A 27,967-nucleotide genomic window follows, 5' to 3' on the forward strand; every position below is an offset into this window, starting at 1 on the left:
GGTGCTGGTCACCAACCCCCTCGTGTGCCGTGCCGGCCTTCACAGGTGCTGCTGATCGCGGACAGCACTTGCCCCAGTATCCAGCAGTAGGGTTTAGTAAAATATTGAAGCTGTTAAACTAATTTTATTTCACCAGGTAGGGCCCACTGATCCATGTCGCTCTCTTTCAGAGTCTGCGTCTATCTCCCCGTGGTTGCGTAGATTTCTCCCTGGCTCCTCGCGTTTTTCCCTCCACAATTAGAATCAATTTGCATTCAGAGGATTAGCTGCAACTATAAATATCCACGTTATGAGCCAATTCGTAGAGCTGTCATTGTGATAGGTCGCTTATGAAAAAAAGCGACATGGTTCAGAGGGTTCCTTCCCTGGTAAAATACAATAAAATGTTGATGAAGATGGGGAGCACAGAAGTGCAGTGCAACAGAGTGGGACACGCGGGTGCAAGACTGAGGAACTCACAAGCGAAAGGCAGGAGTCTGTTCGCGACCCTTTCAAGGGAGAGGATCTTGGTGACATCCAATGAAGTGGGAGGTGGGGGTGCAGATTCCTTTGGGATCTCTCTCCTGGGACAACCACCAACAGCATAACACACAGCCTCGTTTAACCACAGCATCGGAACACTCAGCATCCATAGCACACACAGTACGTGTCTCACACACAGCCCGTGTCTCACACACAGCCAGTGTCTCACACACAGCCAGTATCTCACACAGTCAGTGTCTCACAGACAGCCTGCATGTCTAACACACACACAAACACACCCTGTGTCTAAAACACAGCCTGTGTGTCTATCACACACAGCCCGTGTGTCTAACACACACATCCCGTGTGTCTAACACACACATCCTGTGTTGTGAGTGTTTGACCGCGAGACGTTAAGGATCTGTACCTGCGCGTCACCTCCAAGTGCCCCTGTGGAAGAGAGAGAGAGATCATGAGTGAAGTCTCTACCCCTGGACCACAAATCCCCTCTGCCACTGCCCGCTCTGTTGTTCTGGACTCCCAAACGGCGTCTCCACAGAGGCGCGCCCCACCTGCAGGAAGGCGAGCGAGTCCCTCTCGTGCTGCAGAGTGCGCAGGCGAGTGGCCGCCGGCTGGAGCTCGCCGATCTCTCGCTTGTGACGAGCGATGTCCTCATCAATCCGGGACAGCAGCTCTCGCTCCTTCACGGCCAAGCGACGTAGAGCCTCCCTCTCGTCCTCGTCCAGAGCCTTCTTTAGGCGGGCGAACTTGCCCGTGATGCGACCCCTGATCCCGGCCACCGACTCCTGCGGAGACGCGGGGACCACGGTTGGCTCCCTGAGCCATGGGCGACTCCGTGCATGCGTGTGGGCGCCGTGGTGGCTAGGAGATGTTGACAGCATCGCCTGGTATACAGCAGGTCGGGGTTCGATCCTGATCCTGACTCCTGTATATTTGGAGTTTGTTCTCTCTGTAGTGGTATCGATTTTTTCCGGGTCCCCCTGTTTATGCCTCCACATTTAGGATCAACGTCGCGCGATTAGAGTATTTGGCTGGTATCAAATTCCACGTTACAATCAGCAACTTTGTTGTGCTATAATTTGTAATAGCCAGGTCGCTTCTGAAAAAAGAACTACGTAGCTCAGTGGAGCCGTTCCTGGTAAAATAAAAATCAGTTTAGTCTATGGGTCTATATGCTTCTCTATAGGTCTATATGGGTCTCTATGGGACTCTACAGGTCTCTAGGCCTCTCTCGGGGTCTCTATATATCTCTGTTTTTCTGTGTGTCTCTATGGTGTCTAGGTATCTCTATGGGTGTAGTATGTATATGGGTGTCTATGGATCGATATGGGTCTCTATGGATTTTGCTGCTGCTATACATTTCCAGGTTATAATGATGATATCAGAAATTTGGTTGATCTATAATTTGTGATTGCCAAGTCGCTTTTAAAAAGAGCTACACAGCTCAGTCGGCCTTACCTAGCAAAATAATGAAATAATATTCCCTAGTGGTAAATCATGCCCCAGTGACGAGGCGCCCATGGGACTGAGTCGATCCATGCCAAGGGGGCAAGAGTGGCAGCGCTCTCTTCTTGTTTCTCCCCTAGAGGGCGCTGGGGTCGTGGATGTTGAGGCTCGGCACTCAAGAGTCCGGTGGGGGCCCCTCGTGGGTTCGACGAGATGTGGCGCAATGTTAACTACCTCGCCTGGTGTACAGGGGGTCGTGGGTTCGACCACGACTCTGATGTCTATGTGGATTTTTCTCCGAGTCCTCCGACTTTTCCCTCCACATTTAGAATAAAAGTAATCCAGGTCCGACTCGGGTTTATAATCCAGGGAATTACTTATCTGTTGTGCACAACCCACAGAGCCCAAGAGTATCTCAAGGGTTCAAGCAAGCGTTTAGAGTTCCGTATTAAGAGTATTTAGCTGCTATCAATTTCCACCTGTGAAGAGGAGTCGAGAATGGTTTTATGCACTTCTTTAATTCACCAATGCACAGCAACCCTCGTTCCACAACCAACCTCGAACACACGTCCCACAGCGCCCTTGAACCCATCTCCAATACACATTCCCATCTGGCACGCCTTGGTCCTGGTGACGTCACTGCCCTTTGACCCCTCACTCCTGTCCCGCACATTCCGCCCTTTAACCCATCTCCAATACACATTCCCGTCTGGCACGCCTTGGTCCTGGTGACTTCGTGTTTGCGTGGTGCGTGTGCGTGAGGGTGGCTCGCAGAGCCCCTACATCACCCCCCCCTTCCCTTGAGACCAAGCCATCCTCGGCTCAATAAATGTATGCCTCGGCCGTTCAAAGGCAACTGCGGCCAGGCGCGTGCAATCCAACAACAACAACAAAAAATAGTGCAATAAGCAAAAGAAACACAACACAATTTGCCCTCCATCTCCTTGTTAACACGAGTGCCGCCTCTGTCGCCGACCTCCCCCACGATCCGATCCTTCGACCGAACACAACAGAGTTGCAAAAATGTCCATGTACACGGCTGCGACGAGGCGGCGTGAACGTGAGCGGGTCACGGGCCCCCATCCTGTGGCCAAGTCCTCTGCTGCAGCTGTGTCTTCAGCCACTGATGGCGACGGGACCCGTGCTGGCATTCCGGTCACCTGTAGTCCCGCAGGATGGATAGTGTCTGCATTGTCAGTCGGTCGCGTAGTAGGCCGTGAGTGTGACAACCTTTTCCCACCCGGCCGAACTGACGATGAAGGTGGTGAAGGTGATGATGCTGTTAGGGGCGGCTCGGCCGCGACGTAACGTTTGAGCCTCGAAGGGTGAACGTACCACCTACACTTTCCCAACTGAATGTAAACACACTGAGGTCACAATACCTGCAGCACTGTGACCGGGCCCTGCCAGGGCTGGTGCAGCTTCGCTGACGTCCGCAACGGTACCTGCGGGCAGTGCAGCCACGGGGAGGTCACCCACTGCAAAGGGATCTGCAACTGGTGGCTTAGCCCGCAAGCGTTCATTCACAGCTTGCGCCGACGTGGATGCTGCCGAGGCCACCTCGCGAGCATCGCACAAATACTTGAGCGAGTGGCGGAACGCGACTGGCCAATCTCTCGCTCGCGACGGCACAGGGCGCAACTGTGCCTCAATTAGAGGGCTCGGCTCGCATCCATACATCAAGAAAAATGGTGAATATCCCGTTGATGCATGTGGAGCCGAGCGATAGGCCGTCAAAACCACAGGGATGTGTAAATCCCAGTTCGTTTGCTGGTCATTGACCAAGTGACACAGCATCCCCGAGATGGTGCGGTTAAAGCGTTCTAACATCCCGTCCGTTTGTGGGTGGTAAGGGGACGTCCGCACCTATTTGACACCGAGCATGTCAAACACCTCCTGCCACAGTTTTGATGAAAAGTTCCTGCCCTGGTCCGTCAGCAGCCGCTCTGGAGCTCCCTTGTCAGCGACATAGCCATTTACAAAGGCGTCAGTTATGGACGCCGCCGTCTGGTCGGGCAACTGGCAGGCAAAAGGGCCATCGCGTAAAGTACTCCATCCCCACCAGTAGGTATCTACAATGAGGGAAAAAGTATTTGATCCCCTGCTGATTTTGTACGTTTGCCCACTGACAAAAAAAGTATCAGTCTATTATTTTAATGGTAGGTTTATTTGAACAGTGAGAGACAGAATAACAAAAAAATCCAGAAAAAGCATGTCAAAAATGTTATAAATTGATTTGCATTTTAATGAGGGAAATAAGTATTTGACCCCCTCTCAATCAGAAAGATTTCTGGCTCCAAGGTGTCTTTAATACAGGTAACGAGCTGAGATTAGGAGCACACTCTTAAAGGGAGTGCTCCTAATCTCAGCTTGTTACCTGTATAAAAGACACCTGTTCACAGAAGCAATCAATCAATTAGATTCCAAACTCTCCACCATGGCCAAGACCAAAGAGCTCTCAAAGGATGTCAGGGACAAGATTGTAGACCTACACAAGGCTGGAATGGGCTACAAGACCATCGCCAAGCAGCTTGGTGAGAAGGTGACAACATTTGGTGCAATTATTCGCAAATGGAAGAAACACAAAATAACTGTCAATCTCGCTCGGCCTGGGGCTCCATGCAAGATCTCACCTCGTAGAGTTGCAATGATCAGGAGAACGGTGAGGAATCAGCCCAGAACTACACGGGAGGATCTTGTCAATGATCTCAAGGCAGCTGGGACCATATTCACCAAGAAAACAGTTGGTACCACACTACGCCGTGAAGGACTGAAATCCTGCAGCGCCCACAAGGTCCCCCTGCTCAAGAAAGCACATATACACGCCCGTCTGAAATTTGCCAATGAACATCTGAATGATTCAGAGGACAACTGGGTGAAAGTGTTGTGGTCAGATGAGACCAAAATGGAGCTCTTTGGCATCAACTCAACTCGCCGTGTTTGGAGGAGGAGGAATGCTGCCTATGACCCCAAGAACACCATCCCCACCGTCAAACATGGAGGTGGAAACATTATGCTTTGGGGGTGTTTTTCTGCTAAGGGGACAGGACAACTTCACCGCATCATAGGGACGATGGACGGGGCCATGTACCATCAAATCTTGGGTGAGAACCTCCTTCCCTCAGCCAGGACATTGAAAATGGGTCATGGATGGGTATTCCAGCATGACAATGACCCAAAACACACGGCCAAGGCAACAAAGGAGTGGCTCAAGAAGAACCACATTAAGGTCCTGGAGTGGCCTAGCCAGTCTCCAGACCTTAATCCCATAGAAAATCTGTGGAGGGAGCTGAAGGTTCGAGTTGCCAAACGTCAGCCTCGAAACCTTAATGACTTGGAGAAGATCTGCAAAGAGGAGTGGGACAAAATCCCTCCTGATATGTGTGCAAACCTGGTGGCCAACTACAAGAAACGTCTGACCTCTGTGATTGCCAACAAGGGTTTTGGCACCAAGTACTAAGTCATGTTTTGCAGAGGGATCAAATACTTATTTCCCTCATTAAAATGCAAATCAATTTAGAACATTTTTGACATGCGTTTTTCTGGATTTTTTTGTTGTTATTCTGTCTCTCATTGTTCAAATAAATCTACCATTAAAATTATAGACTGATAATTTCTTTGTCAGTGGGCAAACGTACAAAATCAGCAGGGAATCAATACTTTTTTCCCTCACTGTACACCCTCGAGGGGTGGCGGGGAAGGGGCCCAAGATATCGAGGCCCACGAGCTCGTTTACCCGGGAAACTTTAATTGACTGCAGGGGAGTGGTTTGCACGACCGGCGGGGGCTTCCTGCGCGCACAGTCCACGCACGCCGATACCCGACGGCGGATATCGGCGGACATGCCCAGCCAAAATTAGCGTAGGCGTAGCACAGACTAGGTCTTACGGCTACCTAGATGGAGCAACTGTCGGACATGAACATCGGAGCAAAGCTGACCCCGCAGGGAAGAGGGCACCACCAGAACTTTACGGTTCACCGTCGTGTCCCAGCGCATCAACAACCCCTCCCACATGAGGATAAACTTCCCTGACGTGGGGAGATCGTCAGCACGTGCCGTCTCTGCCAGCCGGCAAAACGGTGCCAAAGATGCGTCTGCCTGCTGCTGTTTCCTCCATTCCCACATGTTGAGCCCCAAGTCGCTATCCAGTGATACCGTCGGCCCCAGCAGGTCCGTGTCCCGGGTGGAAACCGGCGCCACGATCTCGGGTTGCGCCACGGCCGGCGGTCTACAGTGCGCGGATCCGTCGCTGCAAGCGCACTTCTCAGGGGCTGCGAGTCTGGACAAAGCATCGGCGTTCGTATACCTGACTCCTTTCCAGTGCACCACTCGATGTATACTCTTGCAGCCGCTCCAACCATCGGGCCATCTGACCGGTACTGCAATGCCACATGATCCGGCCGAACAGTGAATTAGCAGCCCACGGCGTGTGATGCAATATCACTGCTCGACCTGCGACAAGACGCGACTTCCATAGGCAATGACAATCTCTCTCCCCTCGTGAATCTGGGAGAGAACGGCCCCGATGCCCACGTCGCTCGCATTCGTGTCCAGCAAGAAGGGACTCAAAAAATCGGGGTATGCCAGGGGCGGCGTTTCTGTCAACCACTGGCGCAGTGTCAAGAACGCGTCGGTCTCTTGCTGGCCCCAATGAAACAACGGTCCCCTTGTCGTGAGCGCATACAAGGGCTTAGCGATAGTTGCAAAGTTCTTGACGAAACGGCGGTAATAAGAAACAAACCCTACGAATTTGCGGACTTCAGGCATGGACGTGGGTGTTGGCCAATGATGGACGCACGCTGTTTTGTCGGGATCTGTTGCAATCCCCGACGCATTTACGACATGCCCCAGGTATTTAACGAAGGAGTGAACCAAATAGCACTTGAGGGTTTAAATTTGAGCTTGGCGTCCCGGATTTTCGAAAACACCTGTCGCAACCGGGTTAAGTGTTCTCGAATGTGCGAGCAAACACGATCACATCGTCGAGATAGATGAGGCACGACTCCCACTGCAATCCAGCGAGCACAGGCTCCATCAATCGCTGGAAAGTGGCGGGAGCCGTCTGTAAACCCATCGGCAAACAGTTGAAATGAAGAGACCTTGAGGCATTCTGAAAGCCGTTTTCGGTCTCGATTCGGCATCTAGTGTTAGCTGCCAGAATCCTGCCAAAAGGTCTAATGTGGAGAAAATGTTTGCTCCTGCCAGGGCATCCAATGAGTCGTCTATGCGTTGGAGTGGGTAGGCATCTGCCCAGGTAACTTTGTTCAGCCGCCTGAAGTCTACGCAAAAACGCAAGGATCTGTCCGATTTCTTAACCAATACAACCGGTGCCCTCCACGGACTCGTCGATGGCGATATGATGTCTGCCTCCATCATCTCCTGCACTGCCTGCCGCACATTCTCCTTCTCCCTAGGACCCATCCTGTAGGAGTTCTGCCGAATGGGTGGCGCATCGCCCGTTTTGATGTGGTGCTCCATGAGCGTCATGCGACCAACACCGTAGGGACCCTGACTGAACACGTCTGCGAAGTCCCTCAACAAGGTTCTGAGCTCCCCCGATTCCCTTGCCGACAGATCGGTGTTCTGTGCCAAGAGCGCGTCTATCCATGCCGTGTCCTCTGCGCCGACTGACGGGTCGTCCAATTGCACATTGTTGATAGTGTGCGCCACAGGGTTCGAATGCAGGTCCCTTCCTGAATTGTTACGGGGGTGTCGGCCGTGTTGAGGACCTACATGAACAGAGGCTGATTCCTGTGCACGAGCGTGTCAGCTGCTGCTAAACAATGGCGACCCACCACCGACGACACTGCGGAGACAATGAGCGGCGCATCCGACCGGGAAGTGATGAGCAGGGTGCGATATCGGAGCGGCACCAAGACCTGCGCACCAGGCGGGATCGAGACCGTAGTCCTGACCAGCACCTAAACTCATGGAAGCTGCTTCGGTTCCCCGTCTGGGCGCAAGAAATATAAGCGACCCCCGACGGGGTCTCGACGTAGCCTTCGTCCGTTAGAATGCAAAGGGGCATGAGCCCCAACAGGTCCGTGCCCAGCAAGCAGGGAACCGTGAGCGGCACTACCACTTGGCCCACTATCCCCATACTTCCCCCATTTGTGGCTATGTATCTGGCCTGCACCGGAGCGAGACGACGCTGCCCCTCCGGTAACAAGTCAAAGATACGCAGGGATATGATGCTGGCCGATGCACCCATGTTGACCAACACGCGGACGCTAACCCCTTCCACTGAGCTTACCAACACGGACGTCCCCCCCGTGGCTGCCACCACCCTTCTGGCCAACCGATGCCACTTTTTAACCATGTCCGGCCACGGGCCCGGACCGTCAGTGGGAATCCTAGCCTATGCCCCCGAGTGATGAGATGCGTGATGGGGTGAACATGGCGTGTATGGTTCCGGCCGGGTGTTCGAGGTGTCAGCATTCGCCTGAGTCGGAACGGCCGCGGACCCAGGCTGACGATCCTGGCTGGTCGTCCCCGGCACACTCGTCCTGCTGCGGCATCCGCGGGCGATGTTTCCCTCCGGGCCGCAGCGGTGGCAGATGATGTCGTCGTTGACCCGCTTCCCGCGGAATCCTTGGGGACTGCCGCAGGGCCACCAACGTCTCTCCCTCATCCTCCTCCGCCAGCGGCGTGTGTCAAGTTGGAGGCCGTGGCCGCTCCTCGACGTCACCGCGATCAGATGCGACGTGTGCCACAGCTCGCACAGGTCCCGCCATCTCCTCGTGAGTGCAGAGATGGCGTGCGACCCATAGCGAGGTGCGGACTTCCTCCTCCACCACCGGCAGCATCGCTCCCACCTTTCGTGCCATGGCAAGGAGCCACTCTGCCACCAGCGAGTCCAGGGCCAGCTCGTTGAGCCGCGGGAATGCGGCTTCTGCCATCGCCAACAGTTCCGGCCTGAAGACCAGGAACGATTCGGATGCTTCGCACTGGCGGTCTTGAAACCTCTGGCGCACTCTGGACGGAGGATCGAACATGTCAGCTATCTCCTTGTAGACACCCTGCAGGGTTCCTCGTTTTTCAGCCGGAATCCGGTCGAACACCACCAGCGCGGGGTCATCCAACATGGTGGGCAGCATCGTCAGGGCTTGCTCCTCCGTCCACCTCATTGCCCGGGCGGCCGTCTCAAACCGGCGGACGAAAGCGCGCCATTCTCCCGTTCTGGGCGCAAACTTCTGTATCGCGCCCATCTGGCGGCTGCATCCTGATCCATCCTCCGCGGGCTGCCTCGTCTGAGGTTCCGGCTGAATCTCGCCCCCGGTTGCCACTGCTGTCAGAGAATCTCGGGAGGACCGACTCGAGTGTTCTCCCAGGTCCCACGCGGGACGCACGGTCGGCGGCATCATTGATGCTGCTCCATCCCCGGAGAGACGCTGCGAAGTGCCTGGTTAGGAAGGCTGACCGACACCCCCGGTTCCTCCTTGAGGAGGTGTTGCGGCTGAGGTTCCCCACGCCCGTTCGAGCTCAGGACCCAGCCGGCTAAGCAGCGCGGTGACTGCCTCCAGCAGCAGATCCATCCTCCGATCCCTCGAGGATGATCTGTGGCGGCGACGGCGCTGTGTCTGCACCGATGGATTAATGGAGGAAGGTGGCCACACGGGCGAAGCAGCTGCGACGGAACTCGTCGATGAGCCGGGAGACAAATCCCGACTTGTCCGTACCGTTTCGGAGCAGATCTCGTCCTGGACACCCAGAGCAGCTTCTTGCTGTGTCTCCCCCCTTGGGTTCTTGCTTCGGGTGAGGCGAGACATCCCACCACTGCCACCAGATTAAGAGGACTCGAGAATGGTTTGAAGCACTTCTTTAATTCACCAATGCACAGCAACCCTCGTTCCACAACCAACCTCGAACACCTGTCCCACAGCGCCCTTTAACCCATCTCCAATACACATTCCCGTCTGGCACGCCTTGGTCCGGGTGACGTCGTGTTTGCGTGGTGCGTGTGCGTGAGGGTGGCTCGCAGAGCCCCTACACCTGTATAGGCCATTTCATTGAGCTATCATTTGTGATATTCAGGTTCATTCTGCAAAAGAGTTAAATGGCACAGTGGGGCCTTAGCTGATGATAATTGCTTGTGTTGTGATCGAAAAGTCGTGATATATTTAGTATTTTTATACGGTTTTAATTAACTTGACTCCTATGTTTGTCTTGGTCAAATCTTGAAATCAAAATTTTGTCTACTTCCTGTTGTCCAATCAATTCCAAATTTTGCACACTTACTCAGATCCGGTGACAATGCATGCCATTATCAATTAATAAATTAATTGACTCTTTTAAAGCAATTCACATTTTGTATGGACGGCTTAATATTTAAATATATATTTGAGTAGCTCAAAAACTCCGCGGTCCCTAAACTCTGGAATCGCCTCGCCCAAGAAGCAGGCGCGACGTGTCTCTTGTCATCAAGATGTCTTCCACTTCCCATCCAATCGAGTTATTTACTTTTAAGTGCACTTAAAAATAAATCCCGTTGTTTTTCAATTTTTTTTTTTAAGGATTCTAGATTTGAAGTTTTCGTGACTGCAAGGATTCATACTCTTAGTTCTTTCAGTAAAGTCACGTAGGTAAAAAATGAAATTAAAATTAATAAAAGTGGAGAAAGATGGCAAACTACCATTCTTAGATATTCTGTTTGAGAGGAGACCTGACGGATCCTTGGGACATTCTGTCTACAGGAAATCCACCCACACAGATTCCTACTTGAAACCGGATTCCCACCACCACCCATCTCAAAAGAATTCACTCATCAAAACGCTATACCACAGAGCTCATGGCATTTCTGACCAACACCACCTGGCCAGTGAATTGAGACATGTACATCGGGTCTTCAGGATGAACGGATACTCTGAACGCACCATCCGCCAAGCTGTTTCTCCCACCATACAGAAACAGCCACTTGAAACTCTGATCAAAACTGTCACGTTACCATACATAGCAGGCGTGACCAAAAAGATCTCCAAAATTCTAAACAAACATAAGATCCAAGTCCGATTCAGTACAGTACATAAAATCCGTGATCTAATTCCATCTGTGAAGGATGTCATCCCTGACTTGCAATACCCTGGAGTCTATAAACTGAGTTGCAGCTGTGGTGACTGTTACATTGGGGAAACGAAACGTCATGTCTCTGATCGTGTCCGCGAGCACAAATCAGATTTGAAACACGGCAAAATTGAGTCTTCCGCCGTTGCCGATCATTGCTACAACGCGGTGGGCTCTCATGAGATTGTTTTCTCCGAGACTAAGGTGCTCTGCAAACCCTCTGGCTACCATCAAAGGTTTGTACACGAAGCCATTCAGATATACAAACACAGACATAATTTCAACCGTGATGATGGGTACAAACTTAGTAATCATTGGAAAGATGTTATCAACCATACAAAAAAGATTTAATTACACATTTTTGGACCATCTTATCTGACAGGCACTATTTTACTTTACCGAGTATTTACATCCCTAACGTTTAACAGTACTCTCTTTATTGGCAGCCAACACTGGTATAAACATAGGCATTTTCGTTTTCCTTTTCTATTGTGCACATCCACAGTGATTTGCGCATAAACACGTCGTTGACCACGACTACCTTGTCCCTCTGTTAGCCCCGCCCCCCCTCCCGATACGTTCCATTCATTGGCTAACACATTCTGATAAGCCCCTCCCCTCCCTCCCCCATTAACTGGCACTTAAGAGCTTACATCTTGAATCCCGCCTTCACTTGATGCAGAAAATCTGGCTGTGACGGTCCCACCTGATGACGGAGACTTGTGTTGCCTCCGAAACGTCGTGATTTTTATTGTTTTATTTTTATTCATTTTAATTTCATTTTTTACCTACGTGACTTTACCGAAAGACCCAAAGAATAAGAATTCCTGAAGTCATGAAAACTGTATGTCAAGAAAATGAAAATAGTTCAGTCTATGGGTCTCTATGTATCTCTATGTGTCCATATATATCACTTTTTGTCCCTATGTATCTCTATGGGTCTCTATGTATATCTATTGGTCTGCTGCTATATTTTCAGGTGATGGTGATGATGCCAGCCACTTTGCTGAGCTGCTTTTATACTCTTAGGTTTTTTTTCGGTAAAGTCACGTAAGTAAAAAAATTAGTAATAATATATATATTTTTTTATCTACGTGACTTTACCGGAAAAACAAACAAACCGAAGAGTATGAATCCTTGCAGTCACGAAAGCTTCAAATCTAGAATGAGCTGCTATTGTTTGTGACAGCAAGGGTCGCTTATGAAAAAGCTACATAGCTCAGTGGGGCCTTACCTGGTAAAATAAAAATAGTTGTCATTTAAATAAACTCCGGTGACGTGATTAGGGACGGCGCGAGGTGCAGCTGTGCGGTGTTCGTGCCTCTGCATCCATGCTGGTGCGCGACCTCCCGTGCAGCGCAACAGCTGCACCACAGCTCGACCCCAACAATCTGTGGCACTTTCCACATTTGTTTTTTTTTGCCACAAGAGTGAAAGACGGAATGCCGAGCAACCCGACCTCGCGGCTGACTCACTGATGCGGTTATCGAATGCGGTAAATGTGCAACCCCCTTGTAGTTAATGTTGAGTTTGAAAGTGAATGATTTGGTTATAGTAAGATGAGTCAAAGTTATGAAGCTGCACGAAGTTCGCTTGAATTAATTTTGACCTCCACGACTTCCACACTGGGTGGAGGTCACGGGGTCAAAGAGCCAGGCCCGGACATGGTACCTGGGCCTTCTTGCGAGCAGTCTCCATCCGCTTCACGGACTCCTCCGCCTCCTTCCTCTTCTTGTCCACCGCTCGCGTCTCCTCCCCTACGCGCGTCTGTAATGAGAGACGAGACGTCACCAGGGGGATTATCCAGCCCCCTGAGCCACCCCTCACACCGCCCTTCCCTCCACACGGACCCCTCCACAGTGAAGGCCCTCATCTCCTCAAGCTGATGCCTTGTTGAAGCAGCACCCGGTGGGAGAGGTGCTGGCTTGGTGTCCATACCGAGTCGGAAACATGGGCCCATGTGACCACAGCTGTCTAGTTTATAAGATAAATCTAATAGAATTGATTATCAGGTGGCTGTGATATCAGTCTCAAATCTATGTCCACTTAATTACTTTATTCGGCAATTATGTTTAAGGAAGGCCAAGGATTCAATACATTCTGAGGTGCTTTCCTGAAATGCAAACCCGAAGATTATCTTCACAGGCAGAGAAACAGATTCAAAAGGGAGAGCATGAAAACACAATAAAAAAAATTTCATCAGATGTTGTGTAGCCGAGTGACAGAATTGGTCAGATCGTGTTACGGTGTCTCACTCTGAGGGCCTGACCTTCCGTGTCTCGTGCTCGTCCTTCAGCGTCAGGACTTTGTGCCCTGTGTGTTTTCCTGCGGTGGTGCAAGTTGAGCAGACCAGGCTGCTGTCCACTTTGCAGTAGAATTTCAGCTCCTCGCTGTGCTCAGGGCATCTTCGCTCATCAAAGCTCGCAGTGGGATCCACCACGGCGTGGTCTCTCAACCTGGGATTCTCCAGGTGAGGCCTAAAGTGAGAAAAACAGTAGGACATCTCGCATCTCAGGCAGGTTTTCACTGCAGGAGTGTGGCCATCACCGCAGATGTCACAAACGACGGGCGCGGCCATCCCATCTCCAACTCTGAGCTGCTCCACCAGGTTGGCGAGGGCCACGTTCCTCCTCAGCTGGGGTCGCACAGGGAAAGTCGCTCGGCACTGCGGGCAGCTGAAGCTGCTCGCCGTCTTCCAGGCGGCCTCCAGGCACCGGAGGCAGAACGAGTGTCCGCAGCTCAGCGTGGAGGGGCAGACGAACGTTTCCAGGCAGATGGAGCAGCGCAGCTCACTGTCCACACTCTCACTGGGATTCGCGCTAGCCATGACTCATGGGCTTTGCTGGGATCGCTCGCTGTGTGGCTCAGAGATACGCTGGATCAGGACCTCTCTCTTATAGCGACGGTGAAGAAGGAAGTTAAATACTTAAAATATTTTCATTGTCGTCACTGACATTACGAGACACTGCTCGGAATGTGAACACATGTCCTTGGTGTGCAAACAGCAGCTTCAAGGTTAACATTGTTACAGTACACACCTTGACACGAACAAAATGTATCAAAGGAATATTTTTTTAACAAATATATACATTTAAAGAAATGAGTGTTGTTAATATAAATCGGCAAGCCTCAGCTGCGGTGGATTATTAATGAGATGAGTATCGAGAGATAAACTCGTCCTTCCAGAGCTCAGCGTACAAGTTGGTGTCTATGATAAGACAGAACAATGGATTGGGTGCCACCGTGGCTTTGAGATGTTATCTCGCTCGCCTTATGGATGCTTTATATTTAATATTTGCGTCTTTCTCTCTCTCCCCTTGGTCTCGGGAATTTGTATCTGGATCCTCCGGTTTACCATCCACATTCAGAATCAACATCAAGTATTTAGAGTAATTGGCTGCAATCAATTTCCAAATAATTCGCTTCATTGCGCTCTCATTTGTAATTTGCCAGGTCGCTTCTGACAAAGAGCCACATAGCGCAGTGAGCCTTACCTGGTAAAATTAAAAAGAGTTTGTGTAGTTGTAGATATCTCATGATGTCCTGTAACGCCATCTTCAGGACATTACCCCAACGTGACGAGTTACTTGAATGTCATTGTGGCATCTGAGATGGAATTTGTCTGTAGCCTCCCGTGACCCATCCTGGAATCTTGAGCCTTTTGCTAGCAATGTGAATCTATCACCAACTCTACCTGCCTCCATTACCCACTGCTAGCGATGTCGCCGTCTCTCACTCTCACCTTGTCAGAGACTGCAGATCCCCGTCCCAATCATTCACAGCCGCACCCACTGCTTATTTCCCCTGCGTTGTTTCACATTCATACGCACGGCTCTTGTACACGCATGGCTCTTGTACACGCATCCTCCATCCATCTTTCCACAGCCCCTCCCCTCGTGATCCGTTCTTTGCTCATCACACCACGCTTCTCCTCGGGCGTGTTGAGGCACAGCATGGTGCGATGCACAGGTGTGGGGGCCGTTGGCCCCCGGGGTCTCCCCCGCCTGCATCCCCTTTCCCGTTTGCGTTACCGCACCGCCCTAATACCCGCTAGGGTTTCGCCGGCATTCGAACGCGACGCCCCTACTCATACAGCCTCGCGCAGCGCTCCCACGCTGCGAGCGTACGTACGCACGGCATCATCAATCAAACGCCATACTCCCTCTCACGCACCGCTACGTACAGCTCTCGCACGCTGCGAGCGTGTGCCCGTCTACAGCCCTGTGCAGCACTCGCCTCCACGTCGAATAACCACGTTACCAATGCACACCTGTATCCGATACGTAGCGAACGTACGCATACACCCACACACAGCTCCACGCGCTCTCACTCAACACTGACTACTCACGTTATGATCGCGCACCTGTATCATACACGTAGTGAACGTACGCGCACACACGCAGCTCCACACGCGACACCCACTCTTGCGCCGCTCTGCGCAGCGCTCCCACGTGGCGAGCCGCTGTATACACAGCACCACACGCGTTCACACTTCTCAGCGAGATCACACGAGGCCACGATCAGCTATTAATGATTTATTCGCGGCTACCTAAGAATTATTGCTAAATCAGTATGAATCGACGAGGCTGGCCTATTCTGCTAACCCTGGACCTATTCCCTATTTATCGGCTTATGATACTATTTCACCTTCTTACTCACGGTTCGAAGTATTCGGCGTCCCGTGGGTTTTCCTCGCTGCTCGTCTGGACACGTCGCACGGACGTCCGGAGGTCAGAGCTGGGAGCCGCCTTGACCGCTGGCTTCTTGGAGTGAGATCCTCTCTACCTGGCTACGATCGCTTTTATCCTATCTCCCCCGACCCAGGCCCCGCCTCCCGCGCCCTTACTCGCTCCTCCGGCGCTCATTCTAGTTCATCCCATTCTCATGCATGCCTTTGTTATGTCAATTATGCGGCGGCACCGATCACAAAAGCTTGCCGTGGGAATTTATGCACGGACCTCTGCGTACCTCTGATTATTCGTAATTCCAGCTTTATCCTTTAACTTCCCTAATTTCCCTAATAATGGCGCCTGCGCGCTCGAGCCCATTTTGTCATGCTAAATTATGCCGTCCCGTTCCTCCTCTGCCTGTCTCGTCGATGCGTGGGTGTGTGTGGGGGATGCGTTTCAACCGCGGTGGCCGAATGCCCCTCGCCGCGACCATGCAATCTTAATGCCGGTCACAGCGCCGCGGTGCGAAGTAGCATCGGGGGAGGTCGTCCAATTCCCTGGTCGCCGGAAACCGTGAAGGTTAATCCCGATAAGGGCTTCTCGGATTAAAACCGGTCGGCCAGGTGACTTCCCCTCGGAGCTCTATGGGGGGGGGGGAAATGTGTGCGGGTGTGTTTATGTCAGGTGAGGTGAGGGGGACGCGGGGTCGGCTCCGTCACTTGGTGGTGGCGAGGTCGGGAGTGGGGCGCCCGCTGAACGGCTTTGTGGCGGCGGCATCACACAGGCGTCGTGGCAGATAAAAAAAACTGACGGCCTCTCCTCAAGGCTTTTCAGAACCAGAAGTTTACTTCCCCGAGTAGAGCCCTTTGAGCTAAGAAACTATTTTTCAAGGTTGAATTCGCCAGCAGACATCATCAAAGCATTCAATAATTACACACCCACTCACTGGCCCAATCATAAACTCACGCACTCACACACTCACTTGTCCACTCACCCAACCACTCAATAACCCACTCACCCACTTATAACACCCACTTAATCATTCACCTTACCTCCCACTCGCCCATTCTCTCACACACACTTCATAATCATATGAATTAGAAGTTTACTTCCCCGACTAGAGCACAGCGAGCTAAGGAAGATTTTTTTCAAGAGCGCCTCGGTTCATCTTATTGGTTCTTTCGGTAAAGTCACGTAGAAGGGAAATAATAAAATAATGAAAATAAAACATTATTAAATTAAATTATCAGGACGTTTCGGCCACAGCACAAGCAGCCGTCCTCAGGTGAATAAACAGAGCTGTCTGAAAGACAGCGCTCCAATGAACACTGCTATGCTTGGCTGCGTATTTTAAGCTGGGTGGGAGGAGCAGAGCGCCTTGACAAAGGAGTTAACATATCAACATAATAATTTAGCATTGGATTATCTGTGTTAATTTTAAAGAAATTAGCAGGATGTTAAAGTCAGAAATTAGCATGTAACTGGGAGATTAGCATGATGTTAATGTGAGGATTTAGCATGTAACTGGTCACGGAAGTGGCTATGTTAAAGTCAGAGTTCACATATCAACAGAGGCATTTAGTATATTGACGCTAAAGAACTGCAACTACCCAACTATCATGCAATAAACCTATGTGAAAGAACTAAATATAAACTACATCAATATAATCAATGAACTCAATATATTTTCCAATAAGCTGAGCTATTAACAATGAGCCACTCTGTCTACAGGAAAGCTACCCATCCGGATGCTTACTTAAAACCGGATTGGGAATCATAGAGCCCAATGCATTTCCGACCAGCAACACATTGCCAGTGAACTCAAGCACGTACACCAAGCTCTCAAGGCTAATGGTTACTCCGACTACACAATCCGCAAAGCCATCACTCCAACCATGAAGAAGGATCCTCTTGAGGAGCCATTCAAAACCATAATCTTACCCTACATTGCGGGGGTCACAAAAAAGATCTCCAAAATCCTGAATAAACACAAGATCCAGGTCTGATTCAACACAGTACATGAAATCCGTGATCTGGTCCCGTCTGTAAAAGATGCGGTTCCAGACATACAGTACCCGGGCGTCTACAAACTAATTTGCCTCTGTGGTAGCAGTTACATTGGAGAAACCAAACGACATGTTTCGGACCGCATCCGGGAACATAAAGCAGACCTGAAACACGGTAGGACAAATACCTCAGCAGTGGCAGATCACTGTTATAATTTAGTGGGATCACATGACATTGACTTCTCCAAGACGGAGGTTCTCTGCAAGCCATCCGGCTACCATGAGAGATTCGTTCATGAGGCCATCCACATTTACAAACACAGACAATTTCAACCGAGAAAATTAATTCAGGCTCAGCAATCATTGGAAGGATGTGATAAACCATTTCGGGTCTTGATTGATTTTGTTTTACGGTGACTTTCAGACTGCAGTCCATTAGCTGGCATTGCCTCTTAGTACCTTTTACGCGACGGTCAATGGTATGGTTTATAGCAGATTGTATAATAATAAATAGAATAACAGTGTAATGTTTAATATAATTCATAAGGTAATATATAGTTTCGTAATTGTATAGCGAATATACAGCAGTGTGGTATACAGTAGGGTTGGTAGAATAATACATAGTGTAATATTACAAGTCTAATATTATTATAGTCATGTTAATAGCTCAGCTTATTCGATAATATATTGAGTACATTGATTATTTTAGCGTAGTTTGTATTTAGTTTTTTCACATCGGTTTATTGTATGATAGTTGGGTAGTTGCAGTTCTTTAGCGTCAATATACTAAATGCCTCTGTTGATATGTTAACTCTGACTTTAACATAGCCACTTCCGTGACCAGTGACATGCTAATTCCTCACATTAACATCATGCTAATCTCCCAGTTACATGCTAATTTCTGACTTTAACATCCTGCTAATCTCTCACATAAACACAGCTAATCCAATGCTAAATTATTCTGTTGACATGTAAACTCCTTTGTCAAGGCGTTCTGCTCCTCCCACCAAGCTTAGATTACGCTGTCAAGCTTAGCAGTGTTCATTGGAGCACTGTCTTGTAGACAGCTCTGTTTCTTCACCTGAGGACGGCTGCTTGTGTTGTGGCCGAAACGTCGTGAGAATTTTATTATGTTTTATTTTCATTATTTTATTTTTTCCATTCTACGTGACTTTACCGAAATAACCAAGAAGATGAATCCCTGCGGTCACAAAAGATTTACATCAAAATGTAACGCCTCGGTTGCCAGATGTGGGCAAGTATTGTCGTTAGAGGCCTTACCCTCGCCAACTCTCTGCCTGACACGAGAGACCCGGGCAGTGCCTCTTCCTAAAGTTGTCAGGGGTCGCCAACCAAAATAACAAGGCCATCTTTTTTTCGATTTCGGTAAAAAAAACTTAAATATTTCCAGAGTTGCTGCCACAATGCATGTGAATATGAGACTATATTTGGAACTTCTTACACATCGTACATAGCCAACCGCGCTAATTGGAGGTGCAGGGGAAGGACAACAAATTAAACAAAACGCAGAAGCAGTTCTAAAGAAATTTGTTTGAAAATGTTTATGATTTAAAAGTACCATAGCCCCATTGGCTTGCTGGCCGAACCTGATCAGTCTTGGCAACAGCGGGTGGAATGCGTTGTGCGTTGCTTGTACGAGTTGCAGAACCGGCGAGACCTCTATTTTAGTATGGGGTGGTTTTTTTGCAATCAGATTACAGGGTAGCATTTTGAGGGCATTTTTAAAAAATTCCACGCCTCAATCGGCACGCTGAACACCCTTTAGCTTATAAGAGGTTCCATCTGGGGGGACATTTCCTAGGTGAAGTATTTGAATAATTTTTTCCACGGGCCACCCTCACTGCTTTTTAAACAGCGGTCGTGCAATGCGTGGTTAACTTGCATAGGGGCAAAAAATCTCAGACAAATGGCCCACCAATCGCACCCATTTGTATTTTTTAAACGGTTTCTCTATTTTTTATTTATTTCATTTACGAAGTATATATCTTTCACGCTATATATTCATTGCGTATGGTTTAACTTTTTTTTGTCCATTCGATGATAGCCGCTGAGGTCCTGATGGGATTTTTTTATTTCTTGTTTTGCTATGCCCTCAATACCGTCTCTGCCCTGCTGTAACGTGCACCGATGACTACTTTAGTGAGGGCGATATTGGCACGTAGAATAAAGATCGATTGACCCACGTGTTGGGGCAGCCAGGTGGCCTTGCTGCAGTGCTTGCCACTTCGTTTCAGAGGTTTCACGACTGCGGGTGCTGTCACCGTCACTGCTCTGTCTACTGCACAGTCGACGTTCACCATCCCCGGACATCATTCACAAGGGTAGGCCCCATTGTGCGTGCCATTTTTCCAAATTCCAAAAATCACACCGCAAATTATTTCCCATTTTTATTTTATCAGGTAAGCGCCACTGAGCAAAATAGCTATTTTTTATGTAGCAAACTGGCTATCGCATATGATCGCACAACGAAGGCTTATATGTGGAAATTTACAGCAGCCATTTACTCTGAGCATTTGTTGATTCTAAATATGGAGCTAAAAACCGGAGAAATCCAGAAAAAAATCCACAAAACCTAACACCAAATATACAGACGTCAGAGTCTGGATCGAACTCACGACCTGGTGCATACTAGGAAAGGAGGTTAACATCTCACCACCACGGCGAGCTGTTATCTAATTTGTGATTGCACACAGCAGCTGCAATCATCGCTGCTACTGGCTGACTCCTGCACCGGTTTAAGCTTGCAGATGACTCATTCTGGTATCTCCAGTTCTCGGCAGGTTAAACTTTGAATACATATTCACGTACCCAGCTATTGACGATCAGATATAAATTCAAGGGGGTTACCGAGGCAGAGTTGATGAGGGGGGTTCTAACAGCATATTAGACATGGGACAGGTGAAGTTGCCTGAATAGTTCCAGATATTGTGGGTATAGAGGCTACGAGAGTAGCCACCAACCTAGACTGACGTAGACACCCACACGTGCACAGACTCATAGAACAGAACGAGTCTCCAAAACCCACTCAGAGGAACCCGTAGACTTGTAGAGACCCATTGACAAACACTGCAGTGGAGCTCATACTCTGAATGTTGTAGCCAGGGCATGGATGCCCCTCCCCCTCCCCCTTAACTTGTATTTAAGTGCTTGTCTCTTGGATTTTTCCTCACTTGAGACAGTAAATTTAGCTGTGACCGTCCCATCTGAAGACGGAGACTTGTGTTGCCTCTGAAACGTCGTGATTTAATTGATATATTTTCATTTATTAATATTTTATTTCTATGTATTACCTACGTGACTTTACCGAAAAAACCTAAGAGGATGCAGTGGAGCTGCAGCGCATGCTGGGAGCAATGAGTTATTGGAGTGGAATGAGCAGGCTGGAGGCAACGGTGGTTGACCTCACTCGGATCGCTCGCTGTGTGGCTCAGAGAGACGCTGGACCAGGACGTCTCTCTTATAGCGACGGTGAAGAGGGAAGTAACATACTTTGATTATTTTCATTGTCGTTATTGACCTTATGACACACTGCCTGGTATGTGAACCTGCATCCTATGTGCACAAACACAATGCACAGGGCTACTGTACACACCTGTTGGGATTTCACTTTAATTAACAGAATCAATCAAAGGTATCTACTCTTAAAAAACGCATGAAAATAAATAAAACATCTTCTTGGTTCTTTCGGTAAAGTCGCGTAGAAGGGAAATCATAAAATAATAAAAATAAAACATAATAAAATAAAATTATCACGACGTTTCGGCCACAGCACAAGCAGCCGTCCTCAGGTGAAGAAACAGAGCTGTCTGAAAGACAGTGCTCCAATGAACACTGCTAAGCTTGGCAGCGTATTTAAAGCTGGATGCGAGAAGCAGAGCGCCTTGACAAACGAGTTTACATATCAACAGAATAATTTAGCATTGAATTAGCTGTGTTAATGCAAAAGAGATTAGCAGGATGTTAAAGTCAGAAATTAGCATGTAACTGGGAGATTAGCATGATGTTAACGTGATAATTTAGCATGTAACTGGTCACGGAAGTGGCTATGTTAAAGTCAGAGTTCACATCAACAGAGGCATTTAGTATATTGACGCTAAAGAACTGCAACTACCCAACTATCAGGCAATAAACCGATGTGAAATAAATAAATATAAACTACATCGATATAATCAATGTACTCAATATATTCTCCAATAAGCTGAGCTATTAACATGAAGTGACCTTTGACTATAAAAATATTAGACGTGTAATATTACACTGTATTATTCTACCAACCCTACTTTATACCACACTGAATGTATATTTACTATACATCTTCTTGGTTCTTTCGGTAAAGTCACGTAGAAGGGAAGTAATAAAATAATAAAAATAAAACATAATAAAATAATTCTCACGACATTTCGGCTACAACGCAAGCAGCCGTCTTCAGGTGAAGAATGAGACACTACCAAGCTAGGAGCTTATATATAAGCTGAGTTGGAGGTGCAAGAAGAGCGCCTTAACAAAAGGAATGTGCATATGAAGAGGAATTTAGCATATTCATGGGAAATGCGTAGGAGGTGGGCGGGGGGTTTCAAAGTCATTATGCCCATGCATTATGCAGGATCAACAGCACCAAGGGAGGGTGTACGGAGTAGCATTAACAAAGGAAAGGAATGTTAATAGTATGTAGCTGCAGTTACTAAACAACCACGTAGAAAACTTAAGTATAAACTACATAAAAAAACTAAAGTATAAACTGTATAGCACCATCAGTGTACTTACTATACTCTACAATAAGCTGAGTTACTCACAGCAAGTAATACATTACAATTCTACGTCGTAAAAATTATATAATATGCTTCCATCTAAACTTTATTCTCTTACATCACACGAGCATACACCGTACTATATACTGCCATAGATAAACCCAACATTAAAATTATACTGTATTGCTATAAACTACTCTATACCTTATACATTTTAATATAACACTATGTATTATTCTACCCACCTTAATGTGTATCACACTGCTATATGTTTACTATACAATTACGATACTATATATTACTTTGTACATTGTATTAAGCATATACATTTTATACTATTTGTTATTGTACACTACAATTGACCGTCGTGTCAATGGGTGAGTCGTGGGGGGAAAACTTGCAGCGGAGCAAAGAATCCATTCCCTGCGGAGAATACAATGCCAGTGAGTGGAAACGCGGTCTGAAAGTCACCGTAAACGTGAACACAATCAGTTAAGATCCGAAATGGTTTATTACGTCCTTCCAATGATTGCTAAGCCAGAATCCATCTTCTCGGTTAAAATTGTCTCTGTGTTTGTATATGTGGATCGCCTCATGAACGAATCTCTCATGATAGCCAGATGGCTTGCAGAGAACCTCTGTCTTGGAGAAGTCAATGTCATGTGAGCCCACTGAGTTGTAACAGTGATCTGCCACGGCTGAGGAGTTTGTCCTACCGTGTTTCAGGTCTGCTTTATGTTCATGGAAGCAGACCTGAAACACGGTAGGACAAACTCCTCAGCCGTGGCAGATCACTGTTACAACTCAGTGGGCTCACATGACATTGACTTCTCCAAGACAGAGGTTATCTGCAAGCCATCTGGCTATCATGAGAGATTCGTTCATGAGGCGATCCACATATACAAACACAGAGACAATTTTAACCGAGAAGATGGATTCTGGCTTAGCAATCATTGGAAGGACGTAATAAACCATTTCGGATCTTAACTGATTGTGTTCACGTTTACGGTGACTTTCAGACCGCGTTTCCACTCACTGGCATTGTATTCTCCGCAGGGAATGGATTCTTTGCTCCGCTGCAAGTTTTCCCCCCACGACTCACCCATTGACACGACGGTCAATTGTAGTGTATAATAACAAATAGTATAACATTTATATGCTTAACACAATGTACAAAGTAATATATAGTATCGTAATTGTATAGTAAACATATAGCAGTGTGATACACATTAAGGTGGGTAGAATAATACATAGTGTTATATTAAAATGTATAAGGTATAGGGTAGTTTATAGCAATACAGTATATAATTTAATGTTGGGTTTATCTATGGCAGTATATAGTACGGTGTATGCTCGTGTGATGTAAGAGAATAAAGTTTAGATGGAAGCATATTATATAATTTTTACGACGTAGAATTGTAATGTATTACTTGCAGTGAGTAACTCAGCTTATTGTAGAGTATAGTAAGTACACTGATGGTGCTATACAGTTTATACTTTAGTTTTTTTATGTAGTTTATACTTTAGTTTTCTACGTGATTGTTTAGTAACTGCAGCTACATACTATTAACATTCCTTTCCTTTCTTAATGCTACTCCGTACACCCTCCCTTGGTGCTGTTGATCCTGCATAATGCATGGGCATAATGACTTTGAAACCCCCCCCGCCCACCTCCTACGCATTTTCCATGAATATGCTAAATTCCTCTTCATATGCACATTCCTTTTGTTAAGGCGCTCTTCTTGCACCTCCAACTCAGCTTATATATAAGCTCCTAGCTTGGTAGTGTCTCATTCTTCACCTGAAGACGGCTGCTTGCGTTGTAGCCGAAACGTCGTGAGAATTATTTTATTATGTTTTATTTTTATTATTTTATTACTTCCCTTCTACGTGACTTTACCGAAAGAACCAAGAAGATGAATCCCTGCAGTCACGAAAGCTTTAAATCGAAATTTACTATACAATTACGAAACTATATATTACCTTATGAATTATATTAAACATTACACTGTTATACTATTTATTATTATACAATCTGCTATAAACCATACCATTGACCGTCGCGTGACGGTCAATGGTATGGTCAAGCAGTGCGGCCCCTCTGTGTTAGAGAACGGCCCACGAAAGTAGACAAAGAGCTACCTCTGAGAAACCTTCAAAGTAGAGACCTCTGGTCCACGGGCACAGTAGAAGTCAGAAGTTTTTTCACCCACTCAGCCAACTGGGGTTGGTTTATTACCTCAGAGCGATGGAATGTAGTCAAGTTAAGTGCTGAAATTCAACGTGATGGGTATATTTTTGTGCAGTCATTGGTAAATAGACATAGCTGTCTAGATTCAGATTTAGATTTGCAACCTCTTGGTATATTAAGAGTATGAAATGGTATTACAAAAAAATAAAATCATAGCGATGTTAAACATAATTTCACAAATATAAAAAACTAATTTAGTTTAATAACATCCAATAAGTAGTCTGGTCTGAACTCACGAGTGCATTCTACTGTGCTGCTCCTACAAGGCAACAGTGGGAGACACGGGTCCTAGCGATGCCCTCATTCTACATTTCTGTGGCGAGGATTCTTTTAGGTGGAGCCCGAGACTCCATCCATGTCTCGTGACTACTCACCTGGCTACACGCACAGTGATAACATTGGGGGAGATAACGCCTAAACGAAACGTCGTGGTGTTATTATTCACTTCATTTGTATTTTTTTTCTATCTATCTACGTGACTTTACTGAAAGAACCAACGATGGTGAATTCCAGCAGTCACGAAAGTTTGAAGTCAAAAGAAAATGTCTAAATAATATATATTTTTTAAACAAATCGTTACTACGAATACTGATAATCGAATCGTGGGCGAGGAGGGGGGGGCATCTGATTGGTTCAGAACATACGACGCTCTCATTGGTCGAGTGAATGATAGGGGCGGGTAAATTTACTCGTCCAGCTCTGCTGTATTCTCACTCCTAGAGACTTTGCAGATTTGTTTATTTCATTTATTTTTGTTGATGTTGTTAAAATGTTCCCCAGTACAAAGAGCGCGATAACGAATCGGCGTTCTACGAGGGATTGCGCTCAGCCGGTTCTGCCGGTATCTCTGCCGTCTCTAAACCAGCTGAAGCCTCCCACGCATCACGCGACTTGTGTGTGTGGCCACCCCCCACTATGAACCCCTCCCCTCTCATCTGTAGATCTATCTCTCTACCTCAGTGGTTCTTAACCTTTAATGCAGCCTTGCACCCCTTTGGTTCTCAGTCGTTAACAAAATGACAATGCTGATAAATAAATAAATAGGGGGTTGATGAAACAAAGTAGTTGTACTTATGTACCGGTACTTAATTTGTTTTTCGATTTACCTTTACAAAACCTGGCCGTGTCTCACCCCCAGAAAGGGCATCTCGCACCCCCAGGAGGTGAGTGCACCCCAGGATAAGAACATCCACTGCTCTACCGAAACAACCTCAAGCCTCCCCACCCCCCTAAGTAAGCATCACAAGACAGTGGAATTTTGTAACGCACAACCATAAGCCTCACGTTACACACGGATCCTGTACAGAGCTGTCTCGATTCAGCCTTCCATTAACCATCGCTATTGGTTTATGACAGCATGAAATTGCATCACACGAAAAAAACATAAAAAAAATACGAGTCGACTCAGCTGTGAGGGCTCATTGACGAGCTGAGGAGTGCTGAGTGACACCCTCATGCTATCGCAGTCTACAGCAGTGGTTCTCAACATTTGTTGACCATTGTTACCCCCTTGTTGAATTTAGTTTCAACCGAGTACCGCCCTTGCCTTACCCATCATGGGTCTGAAAAATACATGTATGAAGAATAAACGTCAATATTTTAACCAATTTTCCCTTTTGTGAGGTGTATCCTAACTGGCACGCGAATGAAAAAAAAATCAACGGACGCTCTGCGTGTGTGACGTCATTTGTTCGAGCTCGCGGTTTACGCTTGGAAACCATGTGGTTTACGATCAATCTATATATAACTGAAATTTGTGGATGTGTGTCTGTTCGAAATGTTTAGGATACTTACCAGCATGCTACAAACTTGAAATTAGGCATGTGGGTAGCTCCCATACTGTACACAATGTAAAAAGTATAAAATATACTTTAATATTTTATGTTTTGGGGGGGGGGGGGGGATGACCATGTAGTGTGTGGCGTCAATCCGCAGCAAAAACTCTCCAAGGCTGAGCTCTGACGTCATGACACTTGCACAGCGTATGCTGTCTGGAATTTCTAAATGAACGCTCATCTATATTCGTTTATTGAATAAACTTTAAAATAGGACTAAACTATTAATTTCCGTGCGAAGAACGGGTACAACTGCTAGTGAATTTATGAAGCTATGTTGTGTCGCTCTAGGTTTCCATATGGATAGAAATTGTATTGTAGTTTATATTAGCAGATTCATACATGATTGTTCACCAATGACTCTAACGTATGATATTCCAAATTTCACATCTATTTCTATAAAAGGGAAATTTGTGAATGTGTGTCTGTTCAAAATGTTTAGCATACTTCCGAACATGCTACAAACTTGAAATTTGGCATGTCAGTAGCTTCCTGACTGTACACAATGCAAAAAGTATAAAATATACTTTTGTATTTGTAACACAGACAAATTCAACGGAGAAGATGGGTATAAGCTGAGCAATCATTGGAAGGCAGTTATTAACCAAGCAAAGTCGTAGCTTGCTGTGGTGCTTCCATTCTTCCCTGCCGTTTGGCTGTTATCTCCAACTCTCTGAGGTGCATTGTCCTGTTAGGTACCTCTGCATTAACGAACTGGTGTCTCACTAACATGGTAACCTCTATTCCTTTAGCCTCGATGTACCGATGGTTCTGGCTGTGTGATGGGCTTTGTGTCTCACTGGCGCGACCACCGGTTGTGGTGGTTGCCTTGCGTGGACGTGCTTGCTTCACTGCGCAGTTGGCAGCACCGCAGCTTGTGTTACACATAGACATGACATTAACTTACTAATCCCCCTAATCTCCCTGCCTAATCTCTTCCATCAACATAGTACTAATCTTAACACTGCTGTTGTGCGCATATGCAGGGATGATACTCTTATGCGGTGACGGATACTCATTTCATGCTAATCACTCTCCCTAATCCCTCTTTCCTTAATCTCCCCCATTAATACAACTGACGTGCTTGCGTCCGGGGATGGAATTCCTTTCCAGCTCAGACTGCGCTTGCTTGCCCATCGCCACATAAATAACCTCTTGTTGCAACAGCTCTCTCGCTGGTTCAGCAGTTCCGCCGCTGTATTATTGTTTCCGCCTGATGACGACCGCTTGTATTGGAAACGTCGTGATATATTATGTTTTGTTGTATTTTTTTTATCTACGTGACTTTACCGAAAGAACCAAAAAGAGTATGTAAACTTAATGTGCTTTGTAGCGGTCGTTATTTTCCATTTTCTGATTACAGTCTTGTCTTCAGTCTTTTGTTTCAATTAACTTTAAGAAAATGAGAAAACAGCGCAACCTAAAAAATACATTTTAATTTGTGGG

At 47.3% G+C, this 27,967-nt stretch overlaps 1 protein-coding gene across 1 annotated transcript in view; it reads right to left on the reverse strand.

The window, feature by feature from the left end:
- The window catches only part of LOC133359640 (E3 ubiquitin-protein ligase TRIM11-like), a 45,245-nt gene extending 31,237 nt beyond the window's left edge, over nt 1–14,008 (reverse strand). The window contains exons 1-5 of the mRNA XM_061578112.1: nt 13,260–14,008; nt 12,662–12,757; nt 1,035–1,268; nt 890–912; nt 460–563 (exon numbers count right to left, since the gene is read on the reverse strand). Coding sequence (XP_061434096.1) covers nt 460–563; nt 890–912; nt 1,035–1,268; nt 12,662–12,757; nt 13,260–13,817 — 1,015 coding nt within the window. The 5' untranslated portion in view covers nt 13,818–14,008. The remainder of the gene's footprint in view (nt 1–459; nt 564–889; nt 913–1,034; nt 1,269–12,661; nt 12,758–13,259) is intronic.
- Between the last annotated feature and the right edge of the window lie 13,959 nt (nt 14,009–27,967).

The sequence above is a fragment of the Lethenteron reissneri genome, chromosome 65 (genome assembly GCF_015708825.2).
Source record: "Lethenteron reissneri isolate LAM-NWPU_2019-01 chromosome 65, ASM1570882v1, whole genome shotgun sequence".
Lineage (NCBI taxonomy): Eukaryota > Metazoa > Chordata > Hyperoartia > Petromyzontiformes > Petromyzontidae > Lethenteron > Lethenteron reissneri.